Source organism: Rattus norvegicus, chromosome 5, assembly GCF_036323735.1.
Source record: "Rattus norvegicus strain BN/NHsdMcwi chromosome 5, GRCr8, whole genome shotgun sequence".
NCBI classification, from domain to species: Eukaryota; Metazoa; Chordata; class Mammalia; order Rodentia; family Muridae; genus Rattus; species Rattus norvegicus.
Genome location: NC_086023.1, coordinates 147,960,091 through 147,976,129, shown reverse-complemented (window position 1 = coordinate 147,976,129; position 16,039 = coordinate 147,960,091). Strand labels below are relative to the sequence as shown.

Below are 16,039 nucleotides of genomic sequence, written 5' to 3'. Positions count from 1 at the left end.
TGGAATGATTTATCTCAGAAATCCATATTCTTTTAAAAACAGGTTAGGCATTTTTTTCTTTCTTTCTCCTTTTTGAGACAGGATTTCTCTGAGTGTTCTAGAGCTAGCTCTGTAGACCAGGCTGGCCTCCAACTCAGAGATTAGATGCCCTTGCCTTTGCCTCCTTAGTGCTGAGATGACAGGTGGGTGCCCCCTCCTCCCAGTAGGCATCTGTTTCATAAGTTGTTTTTATTTCATTCTCACTGACTTGGTACCTGGTATACATAGCTGGTATAGAAATGATGGCGTACAACTGTCCCTCCGGCTGGTAGTGTGAGTTGTCCTTAGCAGGGATGGTGGCAGTGTTTAGTGACTGAGCAGGTGCAAAGTCAGTATCCATTTTCTTCTCATCCTCTGAGATCTGCCGCCAGTGTCTGTTAAACATGGCGGGGGTGCAAGGACAGCAGTGGGAACTAGGGTTTGTCTGAGATTCACCACAGACAAAGGAGATGCCAGAGGGCGACCAGTATTGGTAGAAATGTCACTGGAGTCAAATTAAAGAATGCTCTGTGCCTGGATGCGCTACTCTCCAACGCTGAACCAGGAGTCCTGAGCCTGGGTTTCATCATTTACATTGTGAAGAGAACACGTTTCAGGACCAACACAGACTCTTATCTAAAGAAGGAAAGTCATTTTACCCAAGGCCTGAGTTTCTGTTGAGATAATGGCTGAATTTCTCCCCTCACCCGCCCTCCTGAGTCATTTGAGTGATTATTCTTGGGACCCCAGGAAGACAGTGTGCTCATCCGTGGCAGGTGCCATCCTGTTCATTTCAACTCTGACGGCACCCTAGGCGACACAGGGGAGACACCTGGTGCAGGAAGGAGGCAAGAACACCTTTCCTCACTGAAGACTTGCACGCTTTTCCTCTGAAGCTCATTACCCTCTCCCTTTGGGCGAGGCAAAATTAAGGTCTGTTATTACCTCTAAAGATGATAATGTGGCCCTGGAGTCTCAGGATTGAGAAGTTATTTTGTCTTAATTTACGACAGCAAGGTGGTTTGGGCCCTAACTTCCAGATGGTGTTGTTGAGTTTCTCAGATAACCGTGATCCTTAGTAGTGCCAGTATGAGCCTGCTCACCTGTCTGTCTGTCAGAATCCCAGAGCAATGTCAAAGTGCTTTAGCTGAGACATTTGTTTTTATTTTTGTTAAAAATGGGAAGACTTGGGGCTGGAAAGATGGCCCAGTGGTTAAGAGTATTTGCTGCTCTTACAGAGGACAACACATGGTGGCCTGTGACCATCTGTAACTCCAGTTCATGGCGATCCAGTGTCCTTTCTGATCTTTCTAGGCAGCAAGCACGTGCATAGGGTGCATGCACTAATGCAGGCAAACACTGATTCATAAAATAAATATAATTTTTCTTTAAAAAATGGGAGATAGTTCTCCATCTAGGACCATTTTCACAAGGAACAAATTGCTTTGTGGACTTGGGTAAGTGTTTGGCATCTCTGGCCTTCAGTTATTTCATTTAAAAACTGAGAGGATGAATCAGCTTATGTCTTTGTTGTTTTGAGACGGAATTCCACTCTGCCAATACACATGAGCTCACGGCAGTCTTCCTGCTCCTCCAACCCTTTTTCCCTGTCCCCATCCCCTCAGGCTATGCACACTGTGCCTGGCTGGACCAGCTCGTTTTAATGTCTTTTCTAGCATCTTTTCTTACCTTTTAAAAATACTTATCTTTATGTCATGCGTATGTGTGCTTCCCTTTGTGTGTGTGGCTATGCACCACAGGCATGCAGTGCCCTTACAGGCCTGCAGAGGGACTGGAAATGCAGATGGCTGCCAGCCGCCCTGTGGGTGCCGGGAACTGAACCTGAGTCCTCTGTATGAACAAGTGCTCTTAACCCTGAGCCATCTCTCCAGCCCCTTTAGTAGCTTTCTTAAAGCCCTTCTGGTTCTGACTTGTTGTGATCTCTTAATTGTATTGTTTTGTTGTTGTTTTGTTTGTTTGTTTTGTTTGAAACTGTTTTATCCTTACTTTCCCATAGCTTATTCCTTTGTATACCTCAGGAGAATTGAATGTTAGGGTTATAACCCTTTCTTCATGGTGGCTCTGGAAAGAATACAGTTTCACCTCATGGTCGGCCATGCCTTCTATAAAGTGAATTGGAGGCCTGCCTGCCTGCATTACCTGAGATCCTCTGTCAAAAACAATAAAGAGGAAAGCTTGATTCTCAGTTGTGCAACATTGATTTTTTATTTTGTCTTTATAGGTTGCTATGGTGACAGACTATGGAGCTTTTATCAAAATCCCAGGCTGTCGGAAGCAAGGTGGGAGCCCTTAACGGGGAATTCAGCACTTCCACTCATTCTACGGCCCCACGTCCTCGCTCTAGGGCCTACATTTTTCAGATAGTTGCTTGTTTATCTTACTCTGTTCTCAGTGGAGCGATAGGGATAAAGAGTTTTGTGTGTGTGTGTGTGTGTGTGTGTGTGTGTGCGTGCGCGCGTGCGTGTGTGTGTGTGCGTGTGTGTGTGTGTGTGTGTGTGTGTGTGCGTGTGTGCGCGTGTGCGCATTGCGTGCATGCCTTGATCTTAGGCTTACCAGCCTCTGTTAACTGAGCACCAGATTGATGTTTGTTTTTAGAAGAGACTGGAGAAGCATTTTAGCCGTATGTGGTGGCTCAAGCTTGTAACTCAGCACCCAGGAAGCAGAGGAAGGAGGGATGCCACAAGTTCGAGAGCAACCAAAGACTACAGAGTGAGGCTCTGTCTCAAAAGTTAAAATCACAACAACAAAGGAGCTAAGGAGATGGCTCTGAGAACACGAGGAATTGTGTTCACTCCCCAGCACTCACATAAACAGCCAGGCCCGGCATCCATTGTTGTAACCCCAGCACTGGAAGGCAGAGACAGTGGATCCTGAGAGCTCACTGGCTGCCCTGCCCATCATGTTCAGTGAGAGACACTGACTAAGGGCACACACGACAGCAGAGGGTGCCAGAGGAAGACATCTGATGTCCTACTGTGGCTCCTGCATGCACATGTGCACTTACACACACACACACACACACACACCTGGAAACACAAAAGTAGGCTGATCTCGGAGACAATAGAATGAAGAAATGAAAAATGAATCTTGCCGCGTACCATGGAGCATCCCATGGTAGCCTAGGAGAGATGAATGCAGGAGGACTGAACTTGGAGCTAGTGAGGACCACGTGATTAAAAACTGCACGTCATAGCTTATGCCTTTTTGGTTCTTTTTTTTTTTTTTTTTTTTTTTTTTCGGAGCTGGGGACCGAACCCAGGGCCTTGCGCTTCCTAGGTAAGCGCTCTACCACTGAGCTAAATCCCCAGCCCCACTTATGCCTTTAATTTTTCCAGCTCTCCGGGGTCTATTATGGGAGTATCGCACTTGAGTGTGAGACCAGCTCCTGCCATGAGACCAGGCCACAGAAACAGGAGCAGGCTCAGTAGGTAAAGATACCTGTCATGGAGAGTCAGAGGACCTGAGTTCAAAGTGCTGCCCCCATGTGGTAGAAGGAGAGAATTGACTCTTGCAAGTTCTCAGACCTCCACGTGTGTCCCCGTCACACCCATACAATTAGTAAAAACATAATAAAAGCAAACCAGTAAAAACTAAAAGGTTGGCATGGTAGCATACACTTTTAATCTTAGCATTCAGGAAACACAGGCAGGGGGATCTCAGTAAGTTCCTGGCCCTCCAAAGCTGTAGTGAGAGGCTCTGTCCCAAAAACTCAAAAATCAACCACAAAAAAAAGCAAACATGAAGCAAGGCAGATCTCAGTTTACTGACGTGGGAAGAATCTAAAATAATAAGAATTTAAAACCAGTCGCAGAGCATTCGTGGGCATTCCCTCCCTTCCCCTTTCACCCCTTTAAAGAGTGCACCGTCTCTGTGTTTTAAATGACTGTCCTTTCAGAAACTATTGAACACATTCCTCCCACAGGCCTCCTGTGGGGAGTTGGCTTGCGAGAGGAAGTACAGAGGAGAGGGATTTTTCAGCCTTTGGAGTCTTTCATAGTTTTTTTCTGTCAGAAAGCTGCAGATCTGTGGCTCCATTAGCCTCGGTGACAACTGTGTGGCACATTTCATCCTTGCGTTTAGTGGCTTGCCTGTGGTCTTCAGGCTGGCAGGCAGCAGTCTGTAGTTAAGTTCCGGGTTTTATGTCGGCTGGGACTGGGAAGGTGGAGCTCATCCCAACCTCAGGACTCATGCCTCTTCCTGCCTAAAGACAGATTTTCTCGTTAGTGTGCTCGCCACGGCTGCTGGTGCCAATTTCGTGTGGGCATTTATGTGACACTTTGGGGACAGTGTGGAGAGGAAAAGCCTGCTACCTTTCAGCAGTCAGTTTTCACCTCACTCGTGGCTGTTCCCTGTCAGACCATACCTGTGATAGTGGCTGACAGCTGACAAGTGCATCTGTCGGGCTGACAGCTGTGTCAGACGCGCAGCGAGAGCTCAGGAAGCCAGATAATTAGGCGGGCATCTGAGCTCTGATCCTAACGTCCTATGTAGGTATGCTGGATAACTGGGCAGACGACTTCGCTACAGCGTGTCTAGCTTCTCCAAAGAGGGACATCATTAGGTGTGGCCTTGGAGGATGCGAGCATGAGTTAACTGGTCTGGTCAGAACGTAGCGTCTGTCTTTTAGGGAGGTGCTAATTTGAATTACTTTCTCAGAGTCCGTTCGTAGAATCCTTTAACCGCTATCAAGTTAAAGATACCTTCCTGATATTCAGGTCAAAACTAGTCTTTCTTTTTTTTTTTTTTTTAAACATTCACTCGTTTTGTGTGTGTGAATGGGGGGGCCTTGAGGACATGCCATACACTTGTGTGGGAGTCAGATCATAACTTGGAGGTACTCTCCCTCTACCGTGTGGGCTCTGGGTTTGACCTCAGGCCGTCAGGATGGTGGCAATTGCCTTACCCACTGAACCCTCTCCGTGGCCCTAACCTCGCCTCTGCGGTGTTGCTCAATAGAACTCAGTGTGCTGGTTGTAATGTTAGAGATTTGTTCTCAGTAGTTGTGTCACACAAACCAGATTTTTCACTTTTTTGGATACCAACAAGATATTCAACAACTCTCAGTTCTGTTCTGACATATCAACCTTGACTTGATATCAGGTCCAATTGTTAAAGGGATTCTGTCCCACGAGATTGCCATCTCTCAGGTACCCCTAAAGAGGACCAGCCAGTCTAACTTGGAGGTGTCCATGACCCCCTACTTAAGTTTGGTAATTAATGTAGATCAGGTATTGTGTTCACCTATAATTCCAGCACATGGGAAATAAAGGCAGAGAGATCAGAAATCAGGCCAGCCTTGCTACATAATGAATTGGAGGCCAACCTAACCTGGGCTACATGGAACTCTGTTTAAAAAATGAGCAGGGTAAGTGAAGCACTCCTTCACTCCCAGCCCTTAGGAGGAGGCAGAGGCAGACAGGTCTGAGTTCCAGCCAAAGCTATTCTGCAAGCCCCTGTCACAAACAAACAAAACACCATAGTAAAAGTTCACATAACTCATCAGAGCGTTCGTTCACCCTTGCTGGTTTACAGTAAGTGCAGTTCAGGAACAAACAAACAGCGGAGGTTAGTGGAGTGGGGCGAAGGCACTTGTGAAGTCTGCTCTCTCCAGCAGTGCCATACTCTGTGCCAACGCATGAGCTGCATGGATGCGTTCAGGGACTGCTGTGTACTCAGATATGTGCAGGGACTGTTGTGTAGACAGATACGTGCAGGGACTGTTGTGTGACAGATACGTGCAGGGACTGTTCTGAAGGCCACTTGCTCCCCACTCCTCCTACATTCCTGGCTCTGGGAGTTGGATGGATGGCACTGAGTGTTCCTGGCCTCTCATTATTGGATTCTTCCTGTGACCACCACAGCCAGAGACTATGTCACCTTGCTGGCATAAACTCGGGTATGATCAAAGGGGGCTTCTTAAAACTAGTAAAACATAGTCCTGTTACTCAGATAATCATGTTTTATGGATTCTTTGCTGGAAACAAGGACAAAGACCAAAACAGTACACACACACACACACACACACACACACACACACACACACACGTATTTTCAGGTTTTATTATTATCGTTGGCATACATGGGTGTCACAGTGCACATGTGGATGTCAGAGGACAGTTTTCGAGAGTCAGTTCTCTTTTTCCACATTAGTGATGCTGCCTCTTATTTCTGCCTGGTTGTATACTCCAGGCTGGCTGCCTGTGAGCTTCCAGGCAACTCCCCTGATAGTGCTGGAATTATAGACATGAGCCACTGCAGTTGGCTTTTTGTGTGTTGGTTCCAGGGATTGAACCGGGTCCTCAGGCTTGCAATCAGTTAGCTGCTGAGCCAGCTTGCTGCCATTTTTAATCTTTTGAGGCAAGTTCTCACACTATATCTTGGGCTAGCACTTACAATAATCCTTCTGCATTAGGTTCCTAGATGACAGGATTATGGGTAAATGCCAGTCTACCCAGCCCAATGTATCTTTATGTTTCATATGTTACCATGTCTGCAGTCCAGTGCTGTAGCTGCTGGTTTTTGTTTTAACCATTAAATGTAAAATAGCTATATTGCTTGCAGCTGTCATAGTAACAGTGGAGCCCTATCCGACTACATAACAGAAGGAAGTTAAGCAGTGTGTAAGGAAGGTAATGAAGACTGCCTTGAATTCACCTAAGCTGCTCGGATGACTCAGGCCTAGGACAGTGCCTGAGATATACAAGCCATGAGTCTTGTTACATAAACACATGAATTCAATTCCCAGCTCAGTCATTTACTAGCTTCTTGACTTGAGAAAATCACTTGATTTTTGAGTCTTTAGTTTCCTCACCTGTAAAATGGGGATGATTTGCATATTTTAGGACCTGGTTATTTGATTGACTGTCTTTCATTCATCCTCCGATCCACTTTTACCTGTAGTATCCTCTTAGTGAATGTTTGACTATAAGGGCACGGAAGCATTAACTTCTCTGCCAGTATTATTATCACATGCTATTCACTGGAGACGACTCCGGACAGGCTAGAGAGGGAACGTAGCCCAGAGATAAGGCAGAGTGTTCCTTTTGCCAAACGTATCTGTGGATTGGCAAGTTTGCCTTATGTTCTCTTACCAGTGGAAACAGTGAAAGAGATTAATGCTGAGCCTAAAACAATGGGGAACATTCTAGGCGCTCATGCTTCTCTCTCTCTCTCTCTCTCTCTCTCTCTCTCTCTCTCTCTCTCTCAAGTGTCAGGGTTGTGTTATTTTCTTCTTGTGCTGACAGACATTCAGTTGGGACTCATTCTGTTAAGTGTCATGTTGGATTTATTGAACATGACGATAGATTTGATATGCCCTTTGGGCATTTATAGCTTCATGTCAGGAATCTAGACACAGAAGCTGAGAGTAAAGCTCAGTGAAACAGTACTCGCCTCAGGATTCAGTCTGGGAGGGAAGTAAAATGTTTCTGTGTCTGCTGTCTGCACTTGGAGAATCTGCCAGAGTAGAGTGATGAGCTACTGGGCACACTCCTTTGCCCCAGCATGTGGGAGGCGGAGGCAGGTGGATCGCTGAGGTCAAGGTCATTCTGGGCTACAGAGTGAGTTCCAGGACAGCCAGGGCTACACAGAGAAACCCTGCCTCAAACAAACAAAACAAAAAAGAAAGAAACGCTGCATGCTTGGTGAGAGAAGGCCTTGCTGTTTAATTGCTAATATTTCCTTGTGGCTTTCAGTAAGTAGGCTTTTAGTTCTAGGGAGGGAATACAATGTTCTGTTGGATGTCCTAGGCACATTAATTTCCCTTACATTATACATTAATGATAGAGGAATGGAAGGAGTTTCAATTGTCAGAGGACTATTGTAGTCAAAAAAGTCCCACTGTGAGGCTTCCCTTTACTTCAGGGCATCTGAATTTGCTCCTCAGACTTTACAGTTAGGCAAGACTGCTCAATACGTCATCATGGTTGGCGATTAAAAACCCTGGATGCATGAATTATGCTCAGTTTGGAAATTATATGTGGCCTAATTAAAACCATCTTATCTATATACTTACACAGGAGGCTTTTTGGAGAAGAAGTGTCAATCTACTGATTGATCTGTCTTAGATGTAAGAGACCCATTGGCCACAGATGAAGAAAACAGGAGCTTCTAATACAAGGGATAAATGTGTTGAATTTCAAGCATATACAGACACTTGCGTGTGTGCATGCAAGTTAGTTAGAGAGGAAAAGACTCTGGCAGCCAGATGAGATAGTGCTGGTCCACAAGTGTCAGACTGAGAGTCTCAGTCAGGCCTCACAACTTTGAGGCCAGCTTGGCTTACACAGTGAGAACCTGTCTCAAAAACAAAGCTAAGAAACCTCTCAATTGACTAGAGAAGGCGGTTTATTTTAGACATAATTTCTGGCTTATGCTTTAAAGCAGTTACTTATTTTCATCTTCTCTAGAAATAAATCTCCAAATATTCTTCATTATAAAATATCTGAAAATGAGTAACAGAGTAGGTGTCTGTAAATTGCTTTAACAAAGCAAAAGCACTTAGGGAGGAAATGGGGTTTTGAGTGGGTTTGTTTGTTTGTTTGTTTGTTTGTTTGAGACAGGGTTTCTCTGTGTAGCCCTGGCTGTCCTGGAACTCACTATGTAGTCTAGGCTGGCCTCGAACTCCAAGATCCACCTGACTCTTCCTTCCAAGTACATGTGCTACCACCCTGCCAGGAAAGGGTTTACTTCAGCCTACATCTCTCAGATCACATTCTATCAGCCGAGGGAACCTGGAGCAGAAACTGAAGCAGAGGCCATGGAGGAGTGCTGCTTACCGCTCGCTCAGCCCACTCTCTTACAGCATCCAGGACCACCTGCCCGGTTCCTTAAGTCAGTGTGTTAGGGACATTTTCTTGTTGAGGTGCCCTCTTCCCAGATGACTCTAGCTGGTGTTAAGTTGACAGAAATCTGCCCAGCACAGACGCTATATCCCCTGTTAGCATTTTTTGAGTAACTAGCATTTTTTTTTTTTTTTTTTTTTGGTCTTTTTTTCGGAGCTGGGGACCGAACCCAGGGCCTTACGCTTCCTAGGCAAGCGCGAGTAACTAGCATTTTAAAGATTCACCTTTAGGCATTTATAGTCACGCTGTGTAACTTTGCTAATCTTCTCTGTATCATTCCAATTTTAGTATATGTGCTGCCGAAGCGAGCACTACGCTATGTAACTTTGGATTGTACTTTTATTTTGTCGTGGAAAATGCTGGATATACACAGTTCTGCACACATTTTTACTATGAAATAAATCACTGGCATGTTTGGCTGGCTCTTCTGGCGACAGCCCAGGGCTGATGTAATTGCTCGCATTGGGTGTTAGTTTGCTTCTAGATTCTCCTGGCATGATGCGTTGTGCCAGCATGGCAGCCTGGATCAGTAGCTGCCCCAGCCACTCAGGCGACTAAGGCAAGTACATGAGTCTGCATGGTCAAAGGTCAGCCTGAGTGCACAGCACAATGCAGCCTGGTTATTTTCTTAGGCTGGATTCCTAGAAGTAGTTATGGCGAGATCGATAGCCAGGACTGGTGCGAAGGGGCAGACATGTGTTTTTGACTGATATTGCCAAGGACTTCTAGTTTCTTCCTCCGTTAGTACCAGATGTATCAGGTGTTTGTGTTTTGTTTTGCTTTTAAAGAAGGGCTGTCCATTCATAGCCTCAAGCTCTGACCTCTCTCCCACGAGCTTGGATTAGATGATTTAGCCCAGTTTATGCCTCTAGACTTCATCTGCTCTTTCCTTTTCCCTGGCAGACTCCTGACACCTACTGGTCAGGCTGTGTGTTTACAGCAGTTTGTAGTTGGTAGCTGTGTTTTTGAGATGGATGATTGATTGGCTAAGTGGTTCCTTGTGTCTCCACCAAACAGCCAATGTCTGTGGTCAGGAGGGTGGAGTTCCTTGATTGACTAGACTCTGTCCTGTGCCCACTGCAGGGGATTTCCTTGGGATATAGAAAGAAGGTTGTTCTCTGAAGGAATTCACCTTCAACAGTCAGGAAGGGGGTATTTTAAAATTATTTAAGGGGCTTGGTGGTTAAGAGCGTGTTAGTTGTTTTTGTGTTGTGGGGTTGTTATCATTGCTGCTATTGTTGTTCTGGTTTTTCAAGACAGGGTTTTTCTGTGTAGCCCTGACTGTCCTGGAACTCACTCTGTAGACCAGGCTGGCCTTGAACTCAGAGCTCTGCCTGCTTCTGCCTCCTGAGTGCCACTGCCCAGTGTGCTTCATGTTTTGAGACAAGTCTCTCTCTATAACCTAGGCAGACCTGGAACTCACTATGTAGACCTTGAACCGACAGAGATCCACTTGCTTCTACCTCCCAAGAGCTGTGTACCTCTATGCCCAGCCACAGTTAATACTTTTTTTAAGATTTAAACTTTATTTTTGTGGTGCTGGAGATCAAACTCAGGACATACATTTAGGCAAGTGTATGCCTGTGCTACCTTCTCTCCCTGCCCCAGACTCCTCGGTTTTGATAGTTATTGTTAAATAACTTCTGAAAGTTAGTTCTAACTTAATAATGTTCCTTATTTTTCTATTCTCACCAGTATTGGTTATTGTCTTGTAAACACTTTGTCAGTTTACTGTTGAAAGTACTTTGCCAGGTATGTGGCACAGACCTGTAGCTGAGACCTGTAGCCAAGGCTACATAGTGAGACCGGTTTTTAAAAAGTACTTTTTGTATTTTTTTTTCACTTAACATCAACTGTAATTATTTTCTGTAACTAATTTAAATGGTTGCCTTCTTTTCTACTTGACAGATTTACCATTGTTTGCCAAAATGTTTCCCAATTATTAGCTATTAAGTGAATTTGGAATGTGTTGTTCACTTCATTTTGAAATTGGGTTTCAGTCTCTAACCCAGGCTGTCTTGGATTCATTATGTAGACCAGGCTAGCCTCAAATTTGTGATCCTCCTATCTTAAATTTTCAAGTATTGGACTAACATGTATTAACCACTGTGTACAATTTTTCTTATATTTATTTATTGTTTTATTTTATTCAAGTAAGTCTTTTGCCTGCATGTATGGAGAACATGTACATATCTGGTGCCTTCAGAAGTCAGGAGAAAGCATGGGTCTCCTAGGAACTGGAGTTAGTGTTTGTGAGCCAGCGTGTGGGTACTGGGACTCAAACCCACCTTTGCAAGATCACGTGCTCTCTCTTTTAATTGTACTTTTTGTGCATTGCATGGATGCACAGAATGCGTTTCTCATGCATGTCTGTTCGAGGGTGTTGGATCCCCTGGCACTGGAGCTGGAGACAATTGTGAGCTGCCATGTGGGTGCTGGCAGTTGAACCAGGGTCTGGAAGAGCAGCCAGTGCTCTCGACCACTGAACCATCTCTCCAGGAAATAAATGCTCTTACTGCCAAGCCATTTTTATATACCCAATTCTTAGTTTTTTGTTTTTGTTTTTTTTTATTTTCTAGTCAGGGTTTCTCTGTGTAATCCTAATCTCCCTTTGTAGATGGGCTGGCCTGGAACTCAGAGAATCCACTTTGCTCTCCCTCCTAGGTACTGGGATAAAAGGCGCATGCTGCTGCTGTCACTACCACCATCACCAGCAGCAGCAGCAGGCTACAGTTCTTACATTTTTAGCATTCATAGATATTAATACCTCCAATGCTTTTGCCCATGGGTGTTTTACCTCTTTTGATGTTTTCTCTTTGGGAACAATTCCAGATAATCTTCTAGCAAAGGTATGAATGCCTTGGCCAGAGGTAGAAGCATTTGCCTGGCATGTGGATAGAAGGATAAAGGATTGACACCACAGAAGGAAGCCTTGGCTTTTAAAGAATTTTACCAACTGTATTTCTTTTTTTTTTTTTTTTTTTTGGTTCTTTTTTTCGGAGCTGGGGACCTTGTGCTTCCTAGGCAAGCGCTCTACCACTGAGCTAAATCCCCAACCCCACCAACTGTATTTCTATCTACACTGTATGAGTGCGGCTGGAGAGATGGCTCAGCAGTTGAGCGCAGTTGCTGCCCTGCAGAGGACCAGAGTTTGTTTCCCAGCTCCCATGTTGGCTGCTCACCACTGCCTGTAACTCCAGCTCCTGGGGCTCTGATGTCCCCCTCTGGCCTCTTTAAAGACAGATACACAGACACTCCTGGCATGTAGACACATATCCACACAGTTAAGAAGAAATCTTTTCAGGGGTTGGGGGTATAAGCTCAGTGGTAGAATGCCCATCTAGCATTTACAGGGCTCTGTTTCAATCCTGGGCAGAAAACAAAACTCAATTCAATATTCTTGTGGTTGCTGTCATTTTATTACGTATTTTTACTTTTCCTCCTATCCCTTGGTGCTAGGAATCGAGCCCCCAGCCTAGTACAAACTAAGCACATTCTACTGCTGAACTCTTCTCTAGCCAGGGAGTTGTTGAACCAGCGTTTATTGGGGCTGAAGAGACAGCTTAGTGGTTTAGAACACTCACTATGCTTCCAGAGGGCCAAGATTTGATTCCCAGCACCCACATGGCAGCTTGCAGCTGTCTGTAATGCCAGTTCCAAGAGGTCTAGCACCCTCTTCTGGCCTCTTTGGGCAGTAGCCACACACATGATGTACAACCATGTTTGCAGGCAAAACACCTATACACATAAAGTAAAATTTAAAGTGTTGGTTGGTTGGTTGACTAGGTTAAAGGGTGATCTTAAATTGTTTTAGCTTGTAGTGTTAATCTATATAAAATGTTCATCAGGATGTTCCTGTATTCCCTAGCTCCTATCTTTCCTACCCATGCACTCAGAGTATAAATGTGTGTTTTTCTTTCTCATCTCAGGTCTGGTCCATCGAACTCACATGTCGTCTTGTCGAGTGGATAAGCCTTCTGAGATAGTAGATGTTGGAGACAAAGTGTGGGTGAAGCTTATTGGCCGAGAGGTAAAGTTTTCTGTACCTTCATGTGGTCTGAAAGGTTTATAACAAGCTGAGGTTTTACTGGGACTCCATGATGGTGAGCGTGTGAGTGCTTGTGGTGAGGTTTTACTGGGACTCCATGATGGTGTGTGAGTGCTGGTGGTGAGGTATTTGGTTTTTTAAAGATTTATTGGGGTTGGGGATTTAGCTCAGTGGTAGAGCACTTGCCTAGCAAGCACAGGGCCCTGGGCTCACTCCTCAGCTCCGGGGGAAAAAAAAAGATTTATTTATTTATTATATATAAGTACACTGTAGCTGTCCACAGAGACACCGGAAAAGGGCATCAGATTCCATTACAGATGGTTGTGAGCCACCATGTGGTTGCTGGGAATTGAACTCAGGACCTTTGGAAGGGCAGTCAGTGCTCTTAACCACTGAGCCATCTCTCCAGCCCCTCGAGGTGAGGTTTTACTGGGACTCTGTGATTGTGAGCATGTGAATGTTCATGTTGGCTAACGTCCTTATTTGTAAATCTTGTCCCAGTCATTTGTCTTGAGTTCGAATCTTCTAGTTGTCTGTCCTGCAGACTTGGGAGAAATAATGCAAAGTATAGAAATGTGGTGCGGGAGTGTGTGTTCATAGAACTCTCCTCCTGAGGCTCAGAAAAGAGCGAAAGGAGATTTACTCTTTAGCATAGCTTCAGACAGCACTTGCCACATGCACTTCATCTTGGGCCTGAGGGAAAAGGACACACATTTCTCCTAGAGTTTGGGACACACAGTGGATGGGCAGCGCAGGCACGAGAATGCGTGCTTTCTGAGGTTAACCAGGGAACGGCAGGCAGAAAGCCAGGGACACTACCAGGAAGCTGAAAACAGTTGACAGCTTTGACGTGTTAGGGTCTGAAGCTCTAAGACAGAGCCAGGGCTGAGTATGGTATGGTTACTTCAGCATCCAGGAGGCTGAGGCAGGAAAGTGTGTATGTCTTCTGTCTGTCTGCCTAGCCCCACATGCAGGTCACACTGTGTTTGGAGACCAGAGTACAGCTTGCTGGAGTCTCTTTTCTCCCTGCACCCTGTGAACTCGGGGATTGAACTCATGTTGTCAGGCTTGGCAGCACACACCTTCACCCACTGAGCCATCTCGCTGGCCCCTGTCCTCTGTTTTACCTCCAGGATAGGAATGGATGAAGATCATTTCCTATATCTCTTCAGCCATTAATTACATCTGCCCTTTTTACTTCTTATATACCCCCCACCCGACCCCAACCCCTGTTCTTAGTCAATTTAAGGTTAGTGTTTGCTCTGATATTTACAAGTTGGACTCTGAGGTGTTACAGATCAGTGGTCAGGTATTCAAGGGCTTTGGAGGCTTGGGAACATAGATCGGCTGGTATATGCTTGCCGTGCAAGCATGAAGACCTGAGTTCACTTACACCACCACCTGAGTTGAAGGCTAGGTGTAGTGGTGTGCTCCTGTAACCCCAGTGCTGAGAAGGTGCAGAGAGGACCCCAGGGACTTGCTGGTCCCTGGCTGAATGGGGGGGCAGAGGAGGGCTTCTAGTTCTCAAAGAACAATGTAGGGGTTCCAGAGGAATGATCCAGGGTAGCCTTTGGCTTCTGAACACACATGCACTGACATGAATACTCCCTTACACACACACACACACACACACACACACACACACACACACACACACACACACACACACACAGAGATTTTGGTGACTCTTTTTTTGTCTTTTTCAGATGAAAAATGATAGAATAAAAGTGTCTCTGTCCATGAAAGTTGTCAACCAAGGAACTGGGAAAGACCTCGACCCCAACAACGTTATCATTGAGTAGGTAAAGGGTTGGAGAGCTGAAACCCACAAGTCCAGACGGCAGTAAGCTAGAATAGGCTGGGCTGCTGCCGCTGCAGGGCAGATGTCCTCAGGCTTTATAGGTGGGACCGTGTTCCTTGAGAGTTTTTAGGCAGGGCCTCTCTGTATAGCCTGGGTGGCCTCACATCTCAGTGTCTTACCTTCCATTCCCACATGCTGGATTTCTGGATGCCACCCACGCAGCCTGCTGTGTGGAGCTGGAGAGGAGCGGCTCACACAGGGATCTGGCATCGGGGTGTCTTTTCAGCAGTTTTGTTCTCTGTCTCCTCTTTCTTGTCTCCACCCTGTCTGTCAACAGCTCATGAGGTGCGGCCACTGCCTCTCCTGAGAGGCTTCTACATTGGCTCTGAGGAAAGGTAGAGACGGTGGTATTAGGTTCCCACATCTTTGAACATAGCGCCTTCTACTTCAGAGTGGAAGGTTGTCCCTTGATCTAAGGGTGGAGTCTGGAGATCCAGGAAGCTTGCTATCTGACTCAAATCCTGTATTTCATTTAAAAATAAAAAATAAAAAACCATTCATTTCTTTATTGGAGGCACCATATGTGGGGACAACTTGTGGAAACAGTTCTTTTCCTGCTCCCGTTCAGGTCTCAGGGGTAGACCTCAGCTCCTCAGACCTGTATGGCAAATGCTTGTGTTTTGTTTCATGGGAAAAGGTGTGTGTTTTTGGAGAGTGTCTCTCTGTGTACCCTGGAGGGAATATTCCGATTCCAGGGACACTGACATTACCTTGTCCCTTCAGTGATTTGTTATTGTTGCCGTTGTTGTCATTAAGACAGGGTCTCTCTCTTTTAAAGATTTATTCATTTATTATATATAAGTACACTGCAGCTGTCTTCAGACACACCAGAAGAGGGCATCGGATCTCTTTACAGACGGTTATGAGCCACCATGTGGTTGCTGGGAATTGAACTCAGGACGAGTAGTTGGGTGCTCTTAACCGCTGAGCCATCTCTCCAGCCCCAAGACAGGGTCTCTTAACATTCGCATTGGCTGTTGTGAAACTTACTGTGTAGACCCAGATGGACCTGCCTCTGCCTCCCAGCTGCTGGCATTAAAAGCCAATGTGTCTGGTTCTTTATTGAATTTCTAGCCAGAATCTGCCTAATCCTTGAGAGCCCTCGCTGGGGGAGGCTCACCAGGGAAAGGCCTTTGCTGAGGAAACCTGCCAATCTGAGTTCAGTCTCTGAACCCCACACAAAGGTGGACGGAGAGACCCAGTGCTGTAAAGCTGTACATCTACTCCCAACCCTTGAGGGGCTTAGTA

General features: G+C 45.7%; 1 protein-coding gene and 1 non-coding gene across 8 annotated transcripts in view; one reads left to right on the top strand and one right to left on the bottom strand.

The window, feature by feature from the left end:
* Zcchc17 (zinc finger CCHC-type containing 17) overlaps positions 1-16,039 on the top strand; it is a 41,808-nt gene that overhangs the window by 8,467 nt on the left and 17,302 nt on the right. For 3 of the 7 annotated variants that reach the window (XM_006238970.4, NM_001395613.1, XM_063288265.1), the window contains 2 exons: positions 12,812-12,912; positions 14,637-14,728. In XM_006238970.4, coding sequence (XP_006239032.1) covers positions 12,832-12,912; positions 14,637-14,728 — 173 coding nt within the window. In that variant the 5' untranslated portion in view covers positions 12,812-12,831. Of the gene's footprint in view, positions 1-2,260; positions 2,319-12,811; positions 12,913-14,636; positions 14,729-16,039 lie in introns of all 7 variants that reach the window. The other 4 variants (NM_001109267.2, XM_039110612.2, NR_172648.1 and 1 more) reach the window with 3 other exon arrangements.
* LOC120103233 (U6 spliceosomal RNA) lies at positions 9,092-9,194 on the bottom strand. The gene has a single exon (XR_005505322.1). It is a non-coding gene; the product is annotated as a U6 spliceosomal RNA (small nuclear RNA).